Raw genomic sequence first — 26,307 nt, forward strand, 5'->3', positions numbered from 1 at the left:
ACTTTAGATATCAAATAAAGATATCTAGCTTGAAACAAAAGTAGATATGCTGCAAGGTTAAGTCATAGTTAGTTTGCTGGTGGGCCAGGAAATGATAGATTTTCTAAATCTTATCCTTAAATACTGGCTATAACAAATGCTGATATAGCAAAATGCAAACTTTTATCATCAGACAGCAAGAGGGAAACTTGAATTAATAAATGCAACTTACCTCCAAGTCCTCTGAAAGGAGGTGAAAAAAATAAATACTGTATTTTACCGGTGTTCCCCAAAAGCATTACTCTAAGCATGCAGGAGGATTCTGTGAGCAGCTACAACAGTGAGATCCAATCCAGAGGTAGGTTCAAGACCAAGAGTTAGGAGAGTGGTTGACGAAATCCTCCTGGGGCCAGTACCATTTCATAGAATGACTATTTGTGCTGGGGAATGAGTCTATGGCCATCTTTTTCTGACTCAAAAGGACATTCCTAATTTTAACCTTGCTGAATGTAACAGGCATTTTTTTTTTTTTTTTTGAAACAGGCATTTTTGCACCAGCTATTAAGAACAGCTAGTATAGAGGATAAGGCTGGCATAAAATTATTTAGCAAGCACATGCTAGCTATTCCAGTTTGAAATCTACCAAACTATAAAATCAGGGAGAAAATAAAAAGTTGGAAGATGGAGCTGTTGTTCCTCAGGATGAGGGAAAAATGTCTTACCAAAAGAGGGATTAGGCACTCACTTAACTCTATACGGAGAACATCCTTCTCAGGCTAGATAGAAGATGAGGAAGAGCATTATCAAAGGCTGACCAGGGCACCAGGAGACCAAAAGGAGAGAGAAAAGGGATTTAGGAAGAAAGCTAGAAGAAAATCTTCTGGGTCTGACTAGGTAAGTGAATCTAAGGCAATGTACCAAAGATATGCTACCCACTATACCAACATAGAGCTGGTGACAAAATATCTGAAGACATTTTAAACGCAGAGAAATGTATAAAAAATATGTTAACAAAGCAAATTAAAACCAAACTTCCAAGGGCAAAATCTCCTCAGATCTGAAATCCAAGGTACTCACTTTTCTAATTCTGTGCATTATTAGAAAAAAATAAAAAGTAACAAATGTAAAGATATGTTTTATTTTCTACTGGGGGAAGGAGGAGGATAAATAGAACTGTTTTCCAATTTGCTCTCCACTGTATACACACATACCCACACGCATACATACACATACACACACACCAAAAATACCCCAACAAAAAACAAAACAGGAAACTGAGACTCAAACACCAAAACACCCTCAAACTGCACCAATACTTCGTATTTTGACCAAAAGAATAGATCCTGGGAGGAAGTGCAAAATGCAAAATCAAATGACCGAAAAATGCTGAACAAACAGCATTATCAATATACAAAATATTTATATTACTGAACTAGTAACAGTTGATGTTCTCCATGTCTGTAAAACTTTGGAACCACATAGCTGATTTGTTAAATCTAGTCCATGCCAGCTTCCAAACTCCAGAAAAAATTTTAGTTAGCTTCATTCTTTGATGCCTCATCAAAATTTTCTACGAGATCTGGGGGGGAAAAAAAGTAAATGAGTTAAAGATACAAAAGAAGAAAAAGAGGTAAATGGAATTCCTAACTTCTAACCCTAATAAAAACCAAACTGTGGCTATTAAAATTAGCCTGAAAACATAGAAGACAAGAAGAAGAAATGAACTGGTGGCATTTCACTAATAATGCTTCATTTATCTGCTTTTAAAACACTAATCCTAATGAAATGTTAGTCCTTTTTTTGTCTGAGCAAACTCAGATGAACAGCATTTTCATGTCAATCACAATTCCCATGGAAATCATGTAACAATAACTATGCAAATTTAAAATCACTGTGATTCTAATTTAACAAATGCAGGCAGCAGAGCTTTTGTGACAATTTCTGATTCTAAATTCTAAATGGGAAGACTTTTATTCTTTTTCATTAGATTGTATCCATACTATTGTGAATCAATTTAAATTCACGAGTTCACCATCAACAAAAACTGAAAGTTACTATAAAATGAATTAAATGAGATAAACAGGCTGCTAAAAATCTTAGTGCTAAGGAAATGTCACTTACCTGGAACATCATCATCCTCTTCATCAATGTCTTCTGGTTTTGGTGCTTTGCTATCCAACACTACAAAACATTTTAGAATTAGTTCTTAAGAACAAAGGCCTTTAATAGAACACTTGTAATGTTTATTCTTTTCTCCTGTCTAAATCTTTTAATAGTTGTTCAGAAAAAGCTAAAAAGATTGTCTGACCTAATACCATATTTTTTACTTAACACTAAAATCAGTAACACTTTAACTTCATTAAGTATATACTAAAAACAGCTGGCAGTATCAACGGGCAGTGAGGTAAAATTTATTTGGAAAATGAAATAATTCTGATGGCTGGAATAAAAAGACACTACAGTTAATTTATTTTATAAATTCCATATGCTTAAAATAAAAAATCCATATTCAAGACTTTCCATCTCTTCTGATATAAGGAAGTATTCAGCCGTATAGTATGGGCACTGATATAAAAGGCTCTTAGATTTTGAGGGGTGACAAGACATCTGAAACCAGGGCTACTGTGGAAATTCAGAACTTATAGTTGCTGTGCCTGTAGTTCAATCAACAATATTAAACAAAATACAGTTCTCTCATAACAGTATCTTCTTCTTGCAATTAGTCAGAAGTGAGTATCAGGGGCGCCTGCGTGGGTCAGTCGTTGGGCCTCTGCCTTTGGCTCAGGTCATGATCCCAGAGTCCTGGGATCCGGGCTGCATTGGGCTCTCTGCTCAGCAGGAAGCCTGCTTCTCCCTCTTCCACTCCCCCTGCTTGTGTTCCCTATCTTGCTGTGTCTCCGTCAAATAATAAATAAAATCTTTAAAAAAAAAAAGAGTGAATATTAAATGCTGTCTGTAAAATGTGGTCTACAGATCTTTTAGGTAATTACCTCAACTCTATTACTAAAATGTATTCATATATTCTATAAGCTACACTGCACAATTATTAAAGAAACAAATTCAAAAATTTATGAAGCATATGAGCAACATTTTGTATGTAAAAGTAAAATTTACATACAAATAAATCCTTCCAGTATAAAATGGACCTTTTAACTCATTAGGTTCTTTAGATTACAGCGAAGGAAGAATACCTAATGGAAATACCTACCTTGCCGTGGGAACTGTTCAGCTAACTTCCTAAGACTTGTTAAGCTGTCAGCACCAAGCTGACTTAATATTCCAGGAAGCATTTCTGTGATTGGTTTGGCTTCTGCATGACCAGTAATTGCAAAGGTGTTAGCAGAAAGGGAAGCTTGGACTTTGGGATTGTTGAAATGAATAACTGTCCCATCATCTTTAATCATGTTCACCTGTATGATCATAGAAGAAAAATATACTTCACATATCTGGTACAACTAAAACAATATCTGTTTAAATAACAACTCAGCCAATTATGGTGTTTTTGTTTTTAAAAACAATCCCAAGGTAGTGACTGTTTAAGCAGTAGATACGGGTGGAAAAAGACCCTAGCAGCAACAAAGTAAATGGTGTAGATGGCACGAATTACTAGGATCGTCAAGAAACATTTTATTACAGAATCTAGATTTTAAATTCAAAGACTTTTGCTACTACGAGAAAGAAGTTCATGCCATATTTTGAAAATAATGGAATTATCAGCTAAGAACTGGCTTCTTAATAAAATTACCCATTGTCTTACCCGATTTACACCACTGAACTAAATTGGTACATTTGGTGGGTGGGACAGCATCTTTCTTAGGTGACACAATGTAAAGGGTAATAGTGTATGGTAAAAAATAACCACTGAAAATCCATAAAGAACACTCAGAAATTTAACCAGATGTTTCATTCTTATGAACACTTAGTACATTTACAAAAATTTCAGTTTGTTCTCCTCATGTCATTCTTTATAAAAGATTTTGTTAGTTCCTTTAACTCTTACGTATAGCTTCTCAACAACCTTCAATAAGCCTTGTAAATGTCAAAGAGGCTCTCCAACCCACTTGCCTGGCCACCTGAACATGCTTCATCAATCACTGGGAAACCTTTAAAATCATCCTCACATTCTTTTGGTAGTTTTCACCACATGAATTGACTGTTTCAGATTCAATTTTATCCACTGCCTGAAAAGGAAGGTTAAACATGTGCTATTTAAAAGATTATTTTTCTCTCTCACTCATGCACTTTCTTATTATGTTTTAGTAAAGCTGAATTTGCCTAAAGTTAAATGTTTAAATCATGTGATTCCACTAGTAGTTGATTCCATTGTGTAAGTTACCTTGATGGTAACATGCTTATTATAGAAAAAGGTTAGGAGAGTTAACTCTTGGCTACTATAGAAGTATTTCATGATCCATCCAAAAACTGCCCTTGTCAAAATCAAGCAGAGATGCTGTGTTCTCCATGGTCAGTGGAAGTAGGTGATCACCACCACTGATAGCACCAGAAAGGAGGGGAACAAAGGGCTTCTAAATTTCAGGCAACACCTGGAACACAGAGAAAGAAGGCAAATCCTCTGGAAAAAATTGTAACTAAGATCTGCAAATAATTTCCTAGGTTTCTCTGACAAAAATCACTATCTGAATTCTATACCATTCCCTCTATCCGTATTTTACTTAAGGTTCTATTATACATATTACACACAGTAAGTATTCAATCCAGCTGTTCTGAACAAATACCATTGTGAGTTAAAAACAATTTATACTGACTTAGGGAAAGAGAAATTATATAGTTCTGAAGATAATTATAGTTTAAGTAGAAAAGTTTAACAATAAAGTGGCTGAAAATTTGGAAGAGGAAGGACTTGAGAAGGAGGTGGCATAGTGGATATGGAATGGAATGTTCTGCATCTATCCTAATATGGGAAAAGAATAAAGATATGGTAGGATTCTATATTCTAAATTAAGACCAAATCTCTAAAATACATTTAGGAATGAAAAGAGTCTAAAATATTAGAATCTGAGATATTTATTATTTATAAATGTTAAAATCACAAGAGATTTGAAATCAATATTGGTCCAAAAGTCAGGCCATGTATTTGTTGAACTTAGAGGTTTTCTAGTTCAAATCCCTTTTAAAGAAATAAATACTAAAGACAAAAGCTCTTGTTTAAGCAACATATCCAAGGACAAATAGCTAGTTACATGCAAACCTAGAACTTGAATGTGGGTCCCCAAATTTCTGTTTAGTTTCCTTCCTCATTCTTTTTTTTTTTTTTTTTTTTTTTTTTTTCTTTTTTACAGAGAGAGAGAGAGAGATTACAAGCAGGCAGAGCAGCAGCCAGAGAGGGGAGGAAGCAGGCTCCCCGCCAAGCAGAGAGCCCGATATGGGGCTCGATCCCAGGACCCTGAGATCACGACCCGAGCCGAAGGCAGAGGCTTAACCCACTGAGCCACCCAGGCGCCCCCTTCCTCATTCTTAAAAATGTTTATTTCCCTACAAAAATTCAATTCTGTGGCCTCGTGAAAGCTTGCCAGATAATTATCTCAAAATACAGGCTAAATGGAGAATGCAAAAAAATGCAACACAGATATATACATAATATATATCTTACTGGCTACAAAACAAGTAAGAAGCCCCAGCCCCCGCCAAATCGTGAATTTTCTTGTGTTTAAGCTTCTTTACCAAAGGCTAAATGTTAGGTCTTATTTTACAACCTGATAAAGGTCTTTGTAGTTTAAATTGAGTTTAGTGTGAAAAACAGGATGAATTCCATCTAAGGCTGTGAAATAGAAATAAATTTAAATATGGTTGTTTTAAATAGGGTTGCACAAAAGTTGTAGCTCTGTGAATAAAAAGGTCCAAAAAGGGGTGGAGAGTTTAGTTAATTTTCGAATTGAGAATTAAGTTTTAGAAGTTAAAGGCTAGAATATTTTATTTCTACCATTCCTTCCTCTCTACTGAGCAAATAACATGGTTATATAAGGGTCCTAGATGCAAGCTATTAGACTATCAAAGGATGAATTGTTGGGCTGAGCAAGATCAGTTAGACACTTTCCCCACCAAAAGAAGGGATAAGGAACTTGTTAAATTCACAAAGCAAAACCAAAAGAAGGGATAAGGAACTTGTTAAATTCACAAAGCAAACTGTATGCATTTGATATGAAGACTTCACTTTTTCTAGTGATTTTACTGCTTTGTGGTCCACATAAGTGGTACAATCTACATACATATAAAAATAAGGAGCACACAAGGGGCGCCTGGGTGGCTCAGTGGGTTAAAGCCTCTGCCTTCGGCTCAGGTCATGATCCCAGGGTCCTGGGATTGAGCCCCGCATCTGGCTCTCTGCTCCGTAGGGAGCCTGCTTCCTCCTCTCTCTCTGCCTGCCTCTCTGCCTAGTTGTGATTTCTCTCTGTCAAATAAATAAAATAAAATAAATTTTTAAAAAAAGGAGCACACAAGGAAACAAAGACTATTAAACTAGCTACTGTACCAGCTCAGGTCCTTTCCCAATCAAATAACCCTTTTATATCAAAATGTTTTTTACACTTTAACAGGTAGCTGAAGGTAAAGCATGCTACTTGAGCAATGGAGGAAGTAGCATTTTTGAGACCCTAGTGCACACCACCAGATGCCCTTGCTCTTATTTTTTGCTTGAATAATACTGACATGTTTTGTAGTTATCAAAAATATTGTCTTGCATGCCTACTACATTTACATATGCTGTTTTCACTGTTTAGAAGAATCCTTTTCAGCTTTTCCACGTTACAAATTCCTGTTTAATCCAAGACTTGGATCAGATGCTTGTTTCTCTTTAAAAATTTAGGATTGTTTATGCACTTCCTGTACCTCATGGGTATTGCAATTATATGGAATTATCTTGTAGTGTAATTGTGTTTGCAAGTCTTTGGATTTATTAGAAGGTGAACACCTTCTGATCAGAGACCATGCCTTACTAGACATAGTATGCCCCCAAGTGTCCAGTACATAATAGTCACTCAAATGTGCCAAATGAATGGGACACCTCAAATACAATTTATTTTAAAATCTTGGATGCTGTCAGACTTCAACTCTCCAAATGCTAAAGGGTCATCTCAAATTTAGAAATAGTTCCAGTAGTTCTCTTAATGAAGATGCTCAGAACCTCCTGAGCTATATCTTAGCCTTGACTTTTCTTATTGTTCAGACTTTTCAGAATCAGCCTGAATGCCCTACAGCATTCAGGAGCATTTTAAGTCATTCTTGGCAAGTGCTGGGTAGCCCCATTATGCTGTTATCAAAACCAGCAAAGGCTGACCTCTAAGGAGGTCACATATATTATCACAGCAACCTTCTATCTGGTAAATCTGATGTGTGCTTTAATCCTACACAGCAATATGTTTTTATGGCTCTGGGAGGCTCACAAATTTACCACTGACTCTACAGTTCTTGCTGGTAACTGCCCTCTCAGTTCACAGAGGAAGTTTAAATTCTTCCATGTGATTTTTTTGGTATCCAAGTCCCCACTAGGCTGGCTAGCTGCAGTTTTGAGAATTGACAGTTGTCTTAAAAATCAAGTTTTACTGCTACTCCTTCCTTTATGAAGTGGCATTTATTTATCTACTTATTTTTAAAAGACTGCATATTTAAATAATCTCCACACCCAACATGGGGCTTGAACTCACAACCCCGAGGATCAAGAGTTATATGCTCTACCAACTGAACCAGCTAGCTGCCCCTGTAATGGCATTTAAATGTTTATCAGGAAATTCACCTTTTATTGCCTTACTCCTGTATCTTAATGGGGTGAAATAATAGACATTTTAAGAAAAAAGGACATAGCGTCTGTGGTTTTGTGAGGCTAAGGGAGGTAAAAGTTTGAAAATTATGGCCTTGGTGCATACTTCCATAAGTATCTTTCATAATCAGTCCTTTTAAGCTCAGCACCTGCTTATTTCTGAAGGCTAGTATGAACATAATCTATTATTGTTGATATGAGCTAAAGCCAAGAGCTATAATTAAACTATACAATATGCTGGGATCATTTTCTCTTATGCTCTGGAGGCAAGAGTCTGATGAGATGGATTCTTCACAGCTATGCTATAGATAGTATAAAATGGCACAAACTATTTGAAAAGCAATTTGGCAACATGAAGAATTCTAAAATGTTCATGCTCATTCACCCAGTAACTATATTTCCAAGAATCTCTCTGAAGGAAATCAGAGATAAAGATACATATTACGTATATTGAAACCAAACATGTGATTCTTTTATTATCAAAGCATCATAATGTATTATAAATTAAGAAATGTTAAATTATGGTATATCCATTGGAATATATACAGACATCTACACTGTTGATTAAGAAGGTTTTTTGTTTGTTGTTTTGTTTTTTTAAGATTTATGTATTTATTTTAGAGACAGAGAGCGAGAGAGCATGAACAGGAGGGGCAGAAGAAGAGGGAGAGAGAATCCAAAACAGACCTCATGCTGAGTCTGAAGCCCCACATGGGACTTGATCTCATGACACTGATATCATGGCCTGAGCCAAAACCAAGAGTTGGATGTTTAACTGACTGTACCACCCAGGTGCCGCAAGAAGAGTTTTTTAGTGATATAAAACAATTTTCATAATATAATGCTATTTGGGGGAAAAAATTCCAAATGTGCATCTAGCTACAGTCTGAAACATTTAAAAGTACATGCATCTAAAGACAGGAAAGAAATACAAAACTAGTAGTAGTTGTTTCTGGGTAATTGGGATTATGATCAAATGTTAGTATCTTATCTTCTGTATACCCATAACTTGCTATAATGACAATATATATATTTTTAAGGATTTTATTTGTTTTTTTGTTTGTTTATTTAAGAGAGAGACAGAGAGAGAGAGAGAGAGACTGCAAATGTGTGAGCAGGGGAAAGACCAGAAGGGGAGAGGGAAAGAATCTCAAGCAGACTCCATGCTGAGCATGGAGCCCGACACTGGGCTTGATTCCATCACTCTGCGATCATGACCTAAGCTGAAACCAAGAGTCAGAGGCTCAACCAACTGAGCCACCCAGGCACCCCGACAACAAAATATTTTTATATTGGAAGGGGGAAGCTATTTTAAAAACAGAAAATGTTCATCAACAGATGAATGGATAAATGTGGTATTATCCATACGATGGAATATTATTCAGCTATAAAAGGAGTGAAGTTCTGATACATGCTAAAACATGGATGAACCTTGAAAACATTATGCTAAATGAAGTATGCTAGACACAAAACAAATATTGTATTACACGAAATAGTTACAACAGGCAAATCCACAGAGACAAAGAGTAGGTTACAGGCTATCGAGTTGGGGAAGGAGGAATGAAAAGATGAAAAGTTACTGCTTAACAGATATAGAGTTTTGGTTTGGGATGATAAAAAATTTTGGAAATAGGGGCACCTGGGTTGTCTCAGTCAGTTAAGTGTCCGCCTTCAGCTTAGGTCATGATCCCAGGGTCCTGGGATTAAGTCCAAGCGTTGGACTTTCTCTTCAGTGGGGAGCCTGCTTGTCCCTCTCCCTCTGCCTGCTGCTCTCCCTGCTTGTGTTCTGTCAAGTAAATAAATAAAATCTTAAGAAAAATTAAAAAAAAATATTTTTTGGAAATAGATAATAGTTGTGGTTGCACAACATTGTAAATATAGTACTATTGAATTGTACTTGAAAATGGTTAAAATGACAAATTTTATGCTGCATATATTTATTACAATAAAAAAATAGCAAAAAAACAAAACCCCCCAAAATCAGGATCTTAAAAGAAAAAGTAAGGCTGCTATGATGGGATAAGGTAAGTGGGACATGGTATTTCCCTTTTACTCTCCTGTACTCAGAGCTGTCCACACATTGGCACCTGAGGCTCTGTCTGGTTGGAAGAAGAAAGAATTGTGGTTAAGGGTTAACCAAGGTCCTCCTTCTGGTATAAGTGGTTCAGGAAAAATAAAAACCAGGAAAAGGAAAATATAAACAGTAAAACTTAAGAGGACAATTATAAAATTTACATTCTCAGCCCTGTTTTCCTGAACTTTTTTTTTTTTAAATAAGTAATCTCTATGCCTAACATGGGGCTTAAACTCACAATCCTAACATTGAGTTGTATGTGCCACTGAATAAGCCAGCCAGGCACCCCAATGTCTAACTTCTTGAGAACAATTCCATCTCAAATAATCAGTATCCCTTAAACTTAATAGGCCCCAAATAAACTCATCATGAGAGTCAGCATGCTACAGACTATAATGAATAAACATGGTTCCTGCTATCCAGTTCTTATAATCTGAAAAAAAGACTATTTGGTTAATAAGTAACCATTATACCCCACAATATGAGGTTGTCAGTAATAAATGTATTACAGCAGAGCAACTTAAGCTAAGGGCAATGGAAGCAGAAAAAAGGGGTGAATTAATCAGATCTGGAAATAAAGGAAAAGTTCCAAAGGCAGAATTTTATCCTAGTTACAATAGAAGATGCCCTCTGAATATAAAACTCTATGAAGCAACTAGGCCATATGGATCAGAGATTCCAATTTTTGATGACATTGCTTATCAAATAAATTTGATAAAATTAATCACTTCTGAGAAATAGAACAGATCCCACTGTTGACAGATTTATGTTATCAGGTAAAGACAGGTAACAGCATGGTCGCTTATTCAACTAGATTACCAAATAAGAAGCACATCCAAATACCTTCAAATGTTATAGCATATAAAACATTTTTAGAAATTTAGATTATAAATTTGGATTTTGGAATTTTGGATTATAAATCTTCTGGGGTCTGCCTAGGAATTCCCTCATAAAACCTAGGCTTTTGTATGAAACAGTCTCTGACACTCCAGTACCCTTACTTTTTTTTTTTTTCCCCATTTTATTTATTTTTTCAGCGTAACAGTATTCATTCTTTTTGCACAACACCCAGTGCTCCATGCAAAACGTGCCCTCCCCATTACCCACCACCTGTTCCCCCAACCTCCCACCCCTGACCCTTCAAAACCCTCAGGTTGTTTTTCAGAGTCCATAGTCACTTATGGTTCGCCTAGTACCCTTACTTTTTGATAGCTTTGCATTTCTCTGTCTTCGGTAACATGTAAAAGAAATCTATGACTTATAATTTATTATACCAAATCAATAAACTAATGAATACATCAAAGACCAGAGAAGCTTGTCTTAATCCAAATAATCCTTCAGTTTTTTAAAGTTTCTAAAGAGTACATAAATTAAACTTTGGGAGAGGGAAAAAAAATCACTAATACCAACAACTTAGAAAGTAAGATTAGAACTTTACTTGGCAGAAGTACATTCCGTGAATTTTTGCAATCCATCACTGATTTCCCTGTTCCCCACCCACCAAACTGAATACTTTCTATTTGTTTGATGTTTTGAAGGCCTAAGTACAGAAAACACAGTAATATTATTTTTTGTTTTACAAGAATGGCAATGGTGTCTTTACAAGAATGGCAATGGTGTCTTCTCTTTTTGAAAGTTTTTATCTGCTTTTCTAAAAGGGCTGAAAAACAGAAAGAGTACTTTCCTCAAAGGTCAGGACTTTTTTTTTTTTTTTTAAGTAAACTCTATACCCAACATGGGGCTCAAACTCATGACCCCAAGATCAAGAGTTTCCTGCTCTACTGACTGAGCCAGCCAGGTGCCCCAGAGTTCGGCACTCTGAAACAAGTTTCAGACATTCCAAATAGAAGATGACAAAATTATAATTAATGTGTTTCTTCTATTCTGATATATTTTTTTCACATCTTAGTGTTTCTGAAAACTTCTGTACATCTTTTCATGTTTACATTTAATGCAGTAGTTTCTTTTCTCATTCCAAGAGCTGTTTTTAAACCAAATGTGTGTCATCATTTTCTTTAAAAAATTTTTTGAAAAAAACTCTACGTTAAACTTAGTAACACAAACATAATGTTTGAGGCAAACTAGGTTATATATAGTATACTAGATATTCCTACACAAAATCTGCCAAGTGTTATATAAAGTACAAGTATCTTAGCTCTCAAAAAACCAATTTTAGAAAGAGGGAAAGAAGGAAAAAAGTAAAAGTCCCTCCCATCTTAGCTTCAAATATTCAGAAATTTTATAGCTATTACCTACACTGTTGATTATCTTTATGCATATTTCTCTTTAATTAGTCTGTGAAGGCTGGAAAACATCATACACACAGGGTTGGGGTACAATGAGTGTGTGTATGTGCTTATTATGTAGCACTAATTTTCTTTTTTTTAAGATTTATTTGGGAGGGAAGGAGAGAGAGAGGGAGAGAGACAGACAGTGACAGAGACAGAAGGAGCAGGAAGAGGGGCAAACAGACTCCTCACTGAGCATGATCCCAGGACTCTTCACGATCCAGGGCCTGAAGTCAGACATTTAGCCAACTGGGCCACCTAGGCACCCCGGTAGCATTAATTTTCTGTGCTATGACTCCTCAAAAAGCTAGAATTGCCATCAGTAGCAGCTACAAAAAGGAATTCACACCACAGTTTAATAAATGCTGTAATAAAATAAATACAGGACATTATGAAGGCACAAAGGAAAAACATCTGACCCTTCTTTACACAAATGTGTAAGTGTGCTACCAGGAAGACTTCTGGGAGAAATAATGCCTGCATTAAGACCTGAAAAAAGAGAAACATCCATGTCTTTGGAAATACTGATAGGGATTTCTTTTATATATAATGGTGTAACTAATTCTGCATGGTAGGTGTTCAATAATACAGGGTATAAGGCAGATACTTTCCTTCTCTGGTGGTGGGGGAGGTTTGAGGGATAAAGAGGGGAGCAGGAGGAGAGGAAAAGGCCTAGAGAGGATGTAAGAAAGTGCAACTGAAAAGACCAAAAGCAGGATAAAACTGACAAAAAGAATGAACTCGGTTTTAACACTTAGACTCTAACACTTACTAGCTAAGTGATCTTGGGCAGGTACCTAATTCTGTCTCAGCTTTCTTCTCCGTAGCCAGTAACAACTGACTCAAAGAGATATAGTGAATCTGAAATGGGATAATACATGTTTGTCTCGTTATCTAATTAATTTCCCCACTAGACTGTAAGCTCCAAAGGACAGAGACTATGAATAATAACTTATGAATTACTATCTAGCAAGTCCTTGGCAAAATGCTTGGCACACAGTAGATGTCCACCAAGTACTGACTATCATTACTTTATTAGAAAAATTTCAACTACAAAAATACCATCACTTCAGCAATGCACTGTAACAAATGTGGTTGTATTATAAAAAGATCAAAGACTGTTAACTGATTGGTTTTCTTATTATAAAAACATTTATAAAGTTAATGCTATCTGACCACAAAGAGTTTTATTAACCATAACCATAAAGTGTCCCAAATCTGAACAAAAACAAACATTTAGAAAAACATGCCCTTGGAGATATTACATAGTTAAATCTATACTTCAAAGAAGTATAAATAGAAACTTTTCCTCTCTCTAAAGAGGTGTTTTTCAACCAAGGATGACTTTGTTCCCTAGGGGGCATGTGAAAAAGTCTGAGGACATTTTTGGTCGTCATAACTCGGCGGGATGTGTGTGTGTGTGTGTGTGTGTGTGTGTGTGTGTGGTGGAGCTACTGGTATCTAGTGTGTAGAGAGGCCAGGGAAGCTGCTTAAACATCCTACAATACACACCACAGTTCCCACAATAAAGAACTAGCTGGTTCAAAATGTCAATAGTGCTGAGGTGGCAGGGCAGGGATGGGGGAGGGGGAGTCAGAGAGTAGAAATGTATGCACGGTTGTAAGACGGCCAGAACACTTATAAGTTGCTTAGGTTTAACATTACCAGAGTTATTGTCTATTATTGCAACTTACTCCTTTTTTTTTAAACCAAGATTTATTTGGATTTTTTAAAAGAGAGGTTTAGAGGTTTTTTTCCTCATATATACCCCAGATAAAGAGCATGATCTCTCTGAGAATTATTTTAGGTCAATAAAAATATATAAAAGCTTACAATAGCTCAGAAGAAAAAATGCATATATAATGCTTAATTTCAAGACTTGCAAATGAAGTTCTTATCTTTATCAGAGTAAGAATGCACAGGTACATTAAGCTAAAAGGAAGAAAAGATACATGTGTCTTACATTTTCTACCATTTTATCAGTATATCAGTACTTTGAAAGTACAAAGCAGACTTAAATGATGTGTTAATATTTATTCATATATGCACAGTAGGAGGAACATGTGGCCATTTCACTGCCTCTTCTCTGGTACTCTGCTATTTATTAGTGATCCTTGCCTCCACATTATCTCCGATCTGTTTTATAGCACATGGGCACGAATGATCTGTTAAAAACTGTGAGGTGGTACCACACATAGTAATGATATTAAATATAATTTAACTTAAACATTCAATTTAATTTATGGCAGTGAAAATTTAAACACTGGTTACTATCAGAAATGGAATTATCATGGGGTGTCTGGATGGCTCAGTGGGTTAAAGCCTCTGCCTTCGGCTCAGGTCATGATCCCAGGGTCCTGGGATCGAGCCCCACATCGGGCTCTCTGCTCAGCAGGAAGCCTGCTTCCTCCTCTCTCTCTGCCTGCCTCTCTGCCTACTTGTGATCTCTGTCAAATAAATTTAAAAAAAAAAAAAAAAAAAGAAGTGGAATTATCAGGTAGACGTGAATTTAGATGGTAACAGGTCATAAAGAGCTGATGTTATCATTTTTCTTGCATATCTTTTGAAATAACATCCTTTGGCTTCATATTTGAGAAAAGTAGTATCACCAAAATATAATGAGATGATTTAAAAAATTTAACCAATAATTTCCAGAAAAGGTCTAATAAGAAATCCAATCCATGTAAAGCTATTACTAGAGCTTCTTGACTGAGGTAATAAAAAGATACTGTTGAGTAGAAAGGGAAAAAAAATCCACCTTATTTGAAGAAATCTTGGAGTTTATTTCTGTATTATTGGGAAAAAATAACTTATTTTACATGAAAATTTAAAAGCAGTTCCATAATTTTGTCACATATGCCAAATTCTTTGAGACAGAAAAGGATGACTGAATTCCTTATCTGTCAACTGAAATCATTTTATTCGATCATCCATTTTTATACAATAAGCAAATTCAACACCTAGTCCTTCAGACACGTGACTGACTATACCTGATTCTTCTAAGCTGATATTTTTTATCTGAGAAGTGTAGATAATTATCTATCAATGTGCTATTTGTTCACATAATTTAACCATTTACAAAATGACCATACCTCTTCAATACCAGCTATATTATTCACAGCCAGTTTTTTTAGAGAACTCTGAAGTTTTTTGTCATCAGCTGTAGCTGTTCTATGTACCACCTTCTTCTTTCTGCGAGCTGTACCCTGAAAAATAACCAAACAGAAGTGTTAGGATGCTTTGCATCTGGCAACTGCAGTCACATGTCTTCCTATTCCCAATACTCTAATTAAAACCCACATAAGAAATTGCTGACTTTATACTAATGACTAAGAAGACTGCTCAGAGTTGTGTTAGCCTAACCCAGATTTTTGATGGTGAGTTCTAGTCAGTTCTTATTTTTTCCAATATCCATTTATCATTTCCACATATCATGTTTCAAAAGTTTTCAATAATAAAACAATACAATTGTGTTTTATGACAACTTCCAAATATTACAAAGAATGCTTTTTTATAGTACCTGCCACCCCGACAATAAAGTTAAATCTAAAGATATTCTGAAACTTTGAAGATTCTGACATAATTAAGAATCAAATGCCTACAACTGAGTGTTCAACATTCCTAGAATCTAGGAATGAAAAACATCAAGTTCTTACTTCAAGGAGCATACATTACAGTGGGATGGAAAAGTCAATAAATACATGAACAAATTAGATCCCTTTAAATGGGATACGGGTATTAAGGCAAAAAACCCCAACACAGTATTAAGAGTATTTATTGGGTGGGTGCAGAGCAGTACTTTACTGCTCAGGGAGGACCTTCTGAAGAGGTGACATTATGAGCTGAGACCCATGGGAAGATCTAGGAGAAGAGTGATACAAGCAGAATGAAACAAGAGTGAACCTATTGTTTCTACAGAGAGAAAACAGGTCAGTCATGCTTTTGGCAGAGTGAACAAAGGGGAAGGAGGAGAAAAATGCAACCAGAAAGATAGGAAAGGGCCAAATCACGTAGCTAGAATGCCATGAGTAGTAGTTGGGATTTTATTCTAGTTGCAATACGAAGGTCTTAAGCATGGGAATGATTTGATCTCATTTATGATTTTTACAGATGAATAAAGTTGCTGTGGATAATGAACTATAATGAGATCAATCAGGAAGCTACTGCAGTAGTCTTGATGAGAGATGAGAGTTCTGGCAGTGGAGATGGTGAGAGCTTAGACTCTCTGAAGAACCAACATGCCGATGGATTGGACATGGGATGTGAGGAAAAAAGGAATCTAGAATGATGCTTAGAATATCGGCCTGAGCAAATAGTTTGACAATTATACTATTCACTGAGACAGAAAGAGCTCATTTCTAAATGGATACTTTGAAACTTTAGATATATATTTCCACTGAAAAACTATTTAAGGGGCATCTGGGTGGCTCATTGGGTTAAGCCTCTGCCTTTGGCTCAGGTCATGATCTCAGGGTCCTGGGATCAAGCCCCAAGTGGGGCTCTCTGCTCAGCAGGGTGCCTACCTACCCCCACCCTGCCCTGCCTGCCTCTCTGCCTGCTTGTGATCTCTGCCAAATAAATAAGTAAAATCTTAAAAAAAAAAATAAGAAAGAAAAGAAAAACTATTTAAAATAATGCATTAAATTCCGGGACCAATTTAAAAGAAAATATAACCTAAAACAGAAATAAAATATTACCAAAAGAAGCCTAAGTGTTGAGGGCTAAATCTTTCTGAGACCTGGAAGGAGGAAAGGAAGAGAGTTTTCCATCTCTGGGTACCTCCTGAAGTACTCAGGGAATCAGCTTTATAGCAAGTATGCAGGGGCTTCAGCCTCAGCAATGCTGGAGGGTTCTGTGAGTAGCAGCAAAGGTTGTGACAAAATCCAGTTGTTGAAGGATGGACTATAGGTGACTATTTTCACAGATGGTCATTTATGTGATAAATGTTCCTAACTCAGGGGCAGCTCAACTGCTTGCTGTATGCCTCAAATGAAATGATTCTCAGGTACCTCAAATTTGACATGTCTAAAAGCTTGAGTCCATGAAACTTCCTCCTATATTTCCTAAGTTTTATAGCTGGGGGTACCACCATCTACCTAGTCTTTATTCCTCTTCATATGAATTATGTCATTCCAACTCCCAAATTTGTGTGCCAAATACCAAAGCAGCAGTCTCTCAACCGTTCTCCTCTATGGCAAACTTTCATTTCATTCCTTTCTCCATGTTGCCAGCACCTATCTTTCTAAAATGATTGTTCTTAAAATCTTTCAATAGTTGCCCCTTGCCTATAGCATAAAATCCTATACTCCATGGGTGCCAGGGTGGCTCAGTTGGTTGGGCAACTGCCTTCAGCTCAGGTCATGATCCTGGAGTCCTGGGACAGAGTCCCCAATCAGGCTCCCTGCTCAGCGGGGAGCCTACTTCTCCCTCTGACCCTCTCCCCTCTCATGCTCTCTCTCTCAAATAAATAAATCTTAAAAAAAAAAAAACATCCTGGCCATGCCTGGGTGGCTCAGTGGGTTAAAGCCTCTGCCTTCGGCTCAGTCATGATCCCAGGGAACTGGGATCAAGCCCCGCATCGGGCTCTCTGCTCAGCGGGGAGCCTGCTTCCCTGTCTTTCTCTCTGCCTGCCTCTCTCTGCCTACTTGTAATCTCTGTCAAATAAATAAATAAAATCTTAAAAAAAAAAAAAGAAAAGAAATAAATAAAATCTTAAAAAAAAAATTCCATACTCCATAGTATGGCATATAAGACTATGATACAACCCCAAATTCCCTGGTTGTTTCATCTTCTACCATTCTGTATCCATTATATAGTCTAAACTTAACTGTACCAAACTAAAGCAAGCCATTCCATTAAGTGTCATGCTATCATAGCATCTTAAGTGCCTTAGCAAGCATGAGAATGACGATCCCCTTTTCCCTCTACCCACTTAGCCTCACCTATCTACCTAGTGATAAATTCTTGTTTGTTCTCCAAATCTCAGCTCAGTGATGACTTCCTTGTCCCTCCTAGGCAAGAGCACCTTGTACCTCATTTTAACATTTACTATTCTGTAGTGTAATTGTGAGCATGTCTCTCTTCCAAGCTAAGCTGTGTCAAGAGAAGAAAATCTTGACTAGTTTCTCTACTATGTGCTTGGCACATAGTAGGTGCACAGTAAACTAGTTTTACTTACCACCTGGTTTAAAATATGTAATAGTGTTGACCCAAGCTCTCCAGGTACATTCTATGGTTCCTGAATATCCCTAGTTTTTGCATTGGTTCATTACCTTATACTTAATGCTACAATGTGACCACTTTGGTTACATGAATGTGTTAATATGACTCCAGAGTCCTATAACTGTATCACTATGGAAGGAGAAAGTATAAGTCACGTCTTCCCTTCCCCTTCTATCTCCATCCCTAGAAGCTATGGTTATCATCATAGTAAATGAAAAGTAGAGCTACTACATAAGTGTCCTACCTACCCTCTTCCCAGGTCTGAACTGAGTACTATTCTCACTTTCCCTTTTACGAAGATTGTTTAGGGCAGAGTACTCTCCTTGAGCTGGGGGCTAGAACTGAAGGGAATCAAAGATTCTCAGGATGAACTCTTCCTCAGGCTTCAAAGTACATGGAATAAGAATGTCTGTGCTCATATTGACCAACACAGAAGAACAGGCAGGAATTTGGGAGGAAAACCTACCAATGAACAAAACGTACAATCAGCTTGAGCATTTCCAGTTAAACCTAATAAACCTAACTGTAGAAGTAGGTATATCCAGTCATGAGGTAACCTCAACATCTGCGATGCCCTGCAAATGAGTCTAACATAATAATAGCTGTCATTTATTAAGTATGCACGCTGTGCCAGACACCATGTTCGGCATTTCATTAGTATTACTTTAATCCTCAGATGCATCTATTTCTGTTCTGCAGATGGGAAGATGGAAGCCTAACAAGGTCAGATAACTTGTTCATGTCACAAAACTACCAGATGTTAAGAGGATTCAAACAAAGGTGGCTATTTCCATTGCACCACCAGACAGAGAAGTTTTCTAGTTACCTCTTTTAAATCTAGACAAGTTATTTTCAAATTGGAATGTGGTTTGATCTTGATAAAAGATTTTAGATTTTCAATGACCACAAATCCAAAATAATACTACTATCTGGCAATAATACATTTTCCTCTCAATTTTGCTTATGCCACACTCACCTTGCCCCCTATCCGGACCTGAGCCTGAAGTTTGGCTAACTTTTCTTGATTCATGCTGTTGGTAAATCTAGGGGGGGAAAAATAGATTTGTTAAAGTCACTGTTTTACCAAAATAAAATAACTGTTTATGCAACAGTACCTTCTCGCTCACTAGGCTTGCAATATGCATCACCATCATGATCATATTAATAATGTCTCCATATTCTTAATAAGTATTAATAACCTGTTCTAGCTTTATAAACCAGATATTAAGAGAACTAAAATTAAATAAGACTGCAAGGGAGACAAATATATGAACAGAAAATAGAATGGGACTCAAAGTTACCTATTTGAAGATGCCTCCTTAAAAACAAAATTCACGGGGCTCCTGGGTGGCTCAGTTGGTTAAGTGGTTAAGCATCTGCCTTCAGCTCAGGTCATGATCCCAGGGTCCTGGGATGGAGGCCTGCAGGTCAGGCTACCTGCTCAGCGGGAAGCCTGCTTCTCCCTCTCCCTCTGCCCTCCCCCCTGCTCATGCGCGCGCTCTCTCTCTGAAATAATGAATAAAATCTTAAAAAAAAAAAAAAAAAACCACATCAAAATTCATTTCGTTGGCATTCAGTAAAACCTACCCAATTATAAAATCTCTAGATATGCCAGTTTTTTCCCCCAGAGATTGTTACAGCAGAGCAGTTACCAAATGTTATTAGCACAACCTTTAAGAAGACGTTTTCCTCCCAAATCATAAATGAACCATATATAGCCTTGTAACCATAAATAGACCCCCCCCCAGAAGAAACCTGGACAAAGAAGAAATTCAACAATAGGCTGTCTAGCTGTCAAGATATAAGGTAGTCATATCTTTTATTCAAGGTCAGATGGTATGTTAATAACAGGAAGAGAGCCAGATTTTTCAGACATTCAGCACTTTAGCAGCCCTTTCCACAGAGTTCATTCAATATTTTGCACTGATATAGTGTGTCACACTTGTCAAGATATTCCTGCATACACGGTAAAATGCTTCACTGCACAATTTGATAAAAACATCTCTGCTACATTAATTCTAAATCTTTGTGTGTTGGGGGGGAGGAAATTCTTAAATATAAGCTTTTTAAGGCTAATTTTAATTTTGAAAATTCTAAGAAAATTGTAAAGTCATAAATCCTAATCTGATCAGTGATATTCCTACTAAAGAAAACAGTTCTTAAGTTTATAATGGGTTTTAACATTCCATACTATATAAACAAATACAAGCCAAGGTTAAGGGACATCTGGGTGACTCAGCTGGTTAATTGTCTGCCTTTGGCTCAGGTCATGATCCCCAGGTCCCTGGACTGAGCCCCGCTTTAGGCTCCCTCCTCAGTGGGGAGTCTGCTTCTCCCTTGCTCATGCTCTCTCTCCCTCTCTCTCTCAAATAAATAAATAAAAATCTTTAATAATAACAATTCTTTAAAAAAGCCAAGGTTAAAAATCTTGTTTTACTTGTTCTGTGGACCAACAGATTATTACTAAGATTTGAGAGAGGGAATCAAAACTTTTACGGCCAATTCTCTAACTGCTTTATAATTATCATTCACATGCAAAGATAATGTCTTTCAGAGATTAAAGAGAATCAAAGATTATATAAGCACTAACTATTCTGTATTCTGACACTGGACTTTAACAGTAACCTGTATATATATGCTTCAAGGCTAAATAAAGTCCAGTTCCCAAATAACATTCAGAATTTATGATTCCTCAATCTCTGCTCATCACTGTATCACAATGCTCAGCAGCTAAAAACTCCTTTACAGGAGGAATACAAAACCAGAAGGCTTAGGTGTGTGACAATCTCAACTCAGCCAGACTTAAAATTGCTGATGCAAATTCCAATGTCTATACTCAGTATCCACAGAAAAGGACAAATATTCACTTTCCCCAAAGGAACGTGGCCCCAAAAGTACAGTGAACTAACCTAAACATTTTTTTACAAAAAAGGGGCTAAGTGAAAATATTAAAACTAGACACGGTAAATCTTCTGAGACTCTTCCTGCATTTTAAAGTACCAATCCCCAAGAGAAGAGATGGAAGACAAGAGACTGAAGTCAAGATGAAGAGCCTTGACTTGTTTGAAACAAAAGCAAAACCAAAATTAACTCTATATCAATGTATAGATGAAAGAACAGATTCCATTCTATGTAATCAGTACAACAGAAAACTTGTTCCCAAAACTCATCTCAGAGAAAAACCATTTTTGGGAAGTTGTAAACTCAAGGGGGAAGGGGGAGGGAGAAAGGTGGTCCTTTGTCCACTAGCATGTTGGGGTGTGTGGAGTTGAAGTAGTAAAGAGGATTGGACTCAGTCTATGAGAGATGAGATGCCAAGCTCAAAATCTAAACTAGACCTCAAAGATCACTTGATTTAATTACCTATTCCTCAATCAACCTTTACTTCATTATACCCATTATTTCTGTTTTGTATGTGAGGCCATCTCAAATACCTGCAAGCAACAGTAGGGTAGAAATAAATTGTAAACAAATAAAATAGTTTACCTCTCTCCTAATTTAACAGATTTGGAAATGAGGGTCCAAAAGGGAGAAGTCACTTCCTAGACCCAAAAGGCAGAAGTAACTTCCTAAGAACATAAATTACTGAATTCTTCCTTGGGGACCCTAGGATCGTTTAATCCTTTACTCAAGGACTCAAGAAAGGTGTAAATAATGAGATTATAATCAGTATTTATTGAGTGCCTAAGTTCTAAGCATTATGGTAGGCACTTTCACCATGTTTACATATCATGTTTACACACGGATAAAATAACTTCAACCTTTAGTCCTAACTTTTTATTATGTGGGGTATCTCTAAGAGAGGCACAAATTTTGGAATCAAAAGGATCAAGGTTCTACCACTTAGGACTTCGGAAAGGTATTTTACTTTCTGAACTTGTGTTTCTTCTGTATTAGAAAAGGTTTAACACCACACAACTCATACGGTTGTTTTAAGGATTAAAGGTTAAGTTATCGAGCACAGGTATGCCTCACGGTAGATACTCGAAAACTGGTAACTATTGTTACCACTCCCGAGGGGACAGCTATAGTGTAAGTGAAAGAACGTGGGAACGGAAGTTGAAACCGCCATTCACTAGCTGTGTAACTGGGTGCCCGTCGGTCAATCAATTTCCTGACAGCCTACTATGCTTCAGGCAGTGTGATGAGGCTATCGAGGTGGTCAAGGCAATTTCTCGGGGAGGGAAGCAGAACTGTAAACAAATACTGCCATTACGAGGTGAAGAGAGCTGCAACGGAATTCAGTCCCAAGCGCTTCGGGGCCAGGGGCTGCTAACCTCAGTTTCCCTATCTGTAGAGTGGGAGGATCAAAGAAGACGACAACAGATAGGCTGTTGTCACAGCATTGTTGTTGTGAATTAAAAAAGAGTAACAGGAGAGAGGCGGGGGACCACCCGCCTCCTGGGACTGAATCTGGGCGGCAACAGCGCGGGCCCCACAGGGAGCGGTGGTGCTGGGGACCTTCCCTCAGGTGCCGACCCCCAGCTGCGCCGCCGGTAACCGACAAGCCAAACCAGCCGCCTCCGCCCCCACTCGGCGCGCCACGGCGGAAGTGGCAGCCCGAGTGGTTGGCGGGTGTCGGAAGAAGAGGGCGGGGGGGAGACCGTGCGCAGCGGCCTATGGCCGTGGAGTGGCGGGACCGCCGGGGGTCTCACCTGAAGCAGGGAGGGTCCTCCAACAACAGCACGCGGCAAGAGCAAGATGGCTGCCTCAGTCGAGACAGAGAAAGACGACGGCAACAGCGGCGGCGGGAGCGGGGCCCACGTGACACAAGCAGCTCCGCCTCTCTCTCTCTCTCACAGGAGCAGCCTATCCCGGGGAACGCATTTACGAACTACAAAACCCAGGCTGCTCTGCGCCTCCCAATAGAAATGCAGCAGGTGCAGGTGGCCGCACTGCATTCTGGAGCTTGCAGTCTCCTGAGAATTCCATTGTGTCTGTGCCTACAAATTTGTAGGGATCCTAATAAAAAAGAGGCGTGTATTTTCGTTTGGGTGTGTACTTTTGTCACGTCTCTTTCACTAAGCATTAACTCCGCACTGTCGGACTCAACTAGTGCGGACTCATTAGTATGGAGACTCAGCCAGTCACTGAGCGAGGAGACGGGAAATTTTGACGTGCTTGTTGTTTAAAACAAACAAACAAACAAAACTGAGAAATAATTAACCCAGAAAGTTTAAAAACAACTAGACAAGTAGATTTAACCAGAAAAGCTTTACGCTTTAAAGGCCTGCAGTGACTTTTGTCCTGGTTCCCCGAAGAGCTAGGTCAGTTTTGCAATAAGAGATCCGAAGTTTTGGTTTTCTCGGAGCTTGCATCATCCCTGAGTGGAAGAAGTGCGGCTGCAAGGAAAAATAAGTCCAGCGCTGCTTCTCCAGCAGGAAGAGGGCGTTCTTGTTAAGGCCCAAGACCATGCACTGCAGAACAGGTTTGCCAGGTCTCGTGGCTCGGGCAGGAACTTAAGAATGAAATCCGGTTGTCTAGTCTTTTTTTTTTTAATTTGCAAAGCAAGATAGGGGAGGCCAATGGCAACGCGCCCACTGTTGGGAACTGCTGACTTCACCGATCAATAGTTAGCTCTGTGAATATTAAGTGCAGCGGTTCTTGGGGGGAGGGGCTCGCTTGCAGGTCAACGCAACCAGCAACGGTTCTCCCGAGCCCCACACCCCACCCCCGCTATCTCCTCCACTTTTTCCCTCCCCGTCTTCCGACCGAACACCCAGAATCGAGGAAAAGCAGGTCGCGCTGGAGAGCTACTCCCACACCCTTCTACGTGATCTACACCTTTAAACTTACTCCATCTCAAACCGGACCCGGGAGGCACCACCCACATCCGTCTAACATCACTTCCTCCAGGGTTACGGAGGCGCCGGGAGGGGGGAGAATCTGGGAACGCGAGGGGTTGGGCTGAGCCTCACTTGGGGAACCGCGCGGACCTTCTGCTAGCACTCTGGCCGTCTTCCGTCAGCTCAGCCCAGTGGCCCCTCGCATCTACTTCTATGGAGCTGCAGTCTCATCTCGGGGCCACCTGTTTGCTGGGCTTCAGTTTCCTGCTTCTCGTCACCTCTTCTGATGGACATATTGGGCTTGGAAAGGGTCAGACCAACTTCTTATCTTAATCTTTACTCATACTGGGCCCAGCCCAGGATAACCCTCTTGTGCTAACACGATTCTCCTCCAGTTCTATCTCTTCGGCCACGCCAGGTTTCTTTCTATCCTCCCTAACCGCTCCTAGATTTGCGGATTTCTTGAGGGTAGGGAATAGCGGGTCTGGGGAATGTTGAGATGAGTAAGTTGTGCTGGAGGCCTCCCTAAATTCTTGGGTTGGAAATAAGGAACGACCCTTCAATTAGGGAAAGCATGTTTAAGAGTCCAGCATACGTCCCTAGCACTTGGTAAGTCCTCAGGAACATTCAGTCACTTCTGGAAGAAATAGGGCCTCTGGACACCTGCATATACAGAAATCTTTCCTTGGCTCTGAGATCCCCACACTTACCTCTTGCCTGAAGAGTTGGGTTATTGCCTCCTCTGTATAGGTCTTGGGGAGACTAGGACTTACATATCAGGAAGGTGTGACTGGTATATAAAGAAAGGCCAGATGAAGGGTAGAAGTTCTGATGTTAGAGGGTAACTAACAATTGTCCTTGGTATGCTTCAATCAATGTATTTGAAGAAACTGTATTTTTTTGAGGAGGGAGGGAACAGTGGTTATGAATGGGGGTGGGAGGTGTGACCCCCTACTTCACCCCCTTCCCTACATCTTTGAAGCTTAGGGTTTGTGCTTTTGCTAAGTGGAAGAGTGGTAGCATGGATTCCCCTCTCCTTCCTTTTTTTGTATACACCTTACTGGATGGAACGATTCTGATGCAGTCCTGCTGTTTTAAATTCTTTTATATTCTCCCTATTTGCATATTTATTGGTAGGTGATGAATTGGGTGGACATTCAGTGTGCCTGAATACAGTCACCCCAGCAAATAATTAAATTTTGAACCCCTGCTGTATTCCAGGCACTGCCCTAGGCACTAGGGATATAGCAGTGGACAGGACAGATAAGGTTCCTGTTCTCACAAAGTTTATATTTAAGTGAGAGATACAGAGAGTGGACACATGAACAAGAACAAATTAAGAAGCAAGGTAATTTCTGCTAGGGATAAGTGCCATGAAGAAAGTGAAACTGTGATGAGGTAGGATGGCTGGGGAGGTTAAGGGAGCCAGCATTACATGAGCTAGAAGCCAAAGAAGGCTTCTCTGAGAAGGTGATATGTAGGTTTCCATCTCAGTGATGAAACCGCTTGGTGAATTCTACTGGGCCAGAATGTTTTCAATACTGACAATCCCATTGTAAAACAGATTACTATATATTTAGCACAAAATTGTAAGTACCAAGGGAGACAGAATATGATGTTAGGAATGTGAATGTAGATTTGAGTTTTATTTCATTCTGCTATTGACCATGTGAGATGCTTAGGACAAGTTGCTTAATCTTTCAAAGCTCGGTTCTTCATCTGTAAAATGAGCATAATAATAACTACCTCAGATACTCCACAAGCAATTTATTACTGTTAGGTGTAGGCAGTATCTTGGAGTCACCTATTTAGTATATTTATTCCTTGTTAGACATTAAGTCATGTGTGGTTGTTCCAATTGCCATTGCTGCATAATAAACTACACACAAATTTAGTGATATAAGGAAATCGTTTTATTATGCTCATGATTCTATGGGTCAGGAATTCAAACAAGGCATGGTGGGAAAGGTATGTCCCTTGGTTCTGTGTCTGGGGCCTCAGCTGAGCAGGTTACTTCTCCCTGTGGTCTTGTGGGCTTCCTTGGGTTATGACAGCTGGATTCTGAGAGTGCCCGCCCCAAGAGAACAAAGAGGAAATGCGTTGCATTTTTGTTATCTAGCCTTACAAAGTCACATAGCATCGCTTCTACTGTAAGGGCATGTTCAAGAGGAAGGACACCCATGG

General features: G+C 38.6%; 2 protein-coding genes across 4 annotated transcripts in view; one reads left to right on the top strand and one right to left on the bottom strand.

The window, feature by feature from the left end:
• Positions 1–1,098: 1,098 nt before the first annotated feature.
• On the bottom strand, positions 1,099–23,106 carry BTF3L4 (basic transcription factor 3 like 4). 3 transcript variants are annotated; one of them, XM_046022216.1, is made up of 6 exons: positions 22,993–23,106; positions 19,314–19,380; positions 15,208–15,321; positions 3,188–3,389; positions 2,101–2,160; positions 1,099–1,558 (listed from the first exon to the last, which is right to left on the bottom strand). In XM_046022216.1, the coding sequence occupies exons 2-6, from the start codon at positions 19,365–19,367 to the stop codon at positions 1,512–1,514; spliced, it is 477 nt and encodes a 158-aa protein (XP_045878172.1). In that variant the 5' UTR covers positions 19,368–19,380; positions 22,993–23,106; the 3' UTR covers positions 1,099–1,511. The 3 variants fall into 3 exon arrangements, with proteins under 3 accessions (XP_045878172.1, XP_045878182.1, XP_045878192.1); XM_046022226.1 differs by lacking the exon at positions 22,993–23,106 and adding an exon at positions 19,639–19,657; XM_046022236.1 differs by lacking the exon at positions 19,314–19,380 and having other exon boundaries at positions 22,993–23,098.
• Positions 23,107–24,198: 1,092 nt separating this feature from the next.
• TXNDC12 (thioredoxin domain containing 12) overlaps positions 24,199–26,307 on the top strand; it is a 32,527-nt gene continuing 30,418 nt past the window's right edge. Inside the window, exon 1 of the mRNA XM_046021563.1 lies at positions 24,199–24,433. Coding sequence (XP_045877519.1) covers positions 24,337–24,433 — 97 coding nt within the window. The 5' untranslated portion in view covers positions 24,199–24,336. The remainder of the gene's footprint in view (positions 24,434–26,307) is intronic.

The sequence above is a fragment of the Meles meles genome, chromosome 1, assembly GCF_922984935.1.
Source record: "Meles meles chromosome 1, mMelMel3.1 paternal haplotype, whole genome shotgun sequence".
Lineage (NCBI taxonomy): Eukaryota > Metazoa > Chordata > Mammalia > Carnivora > Mustelidae > Meles > Meles meles.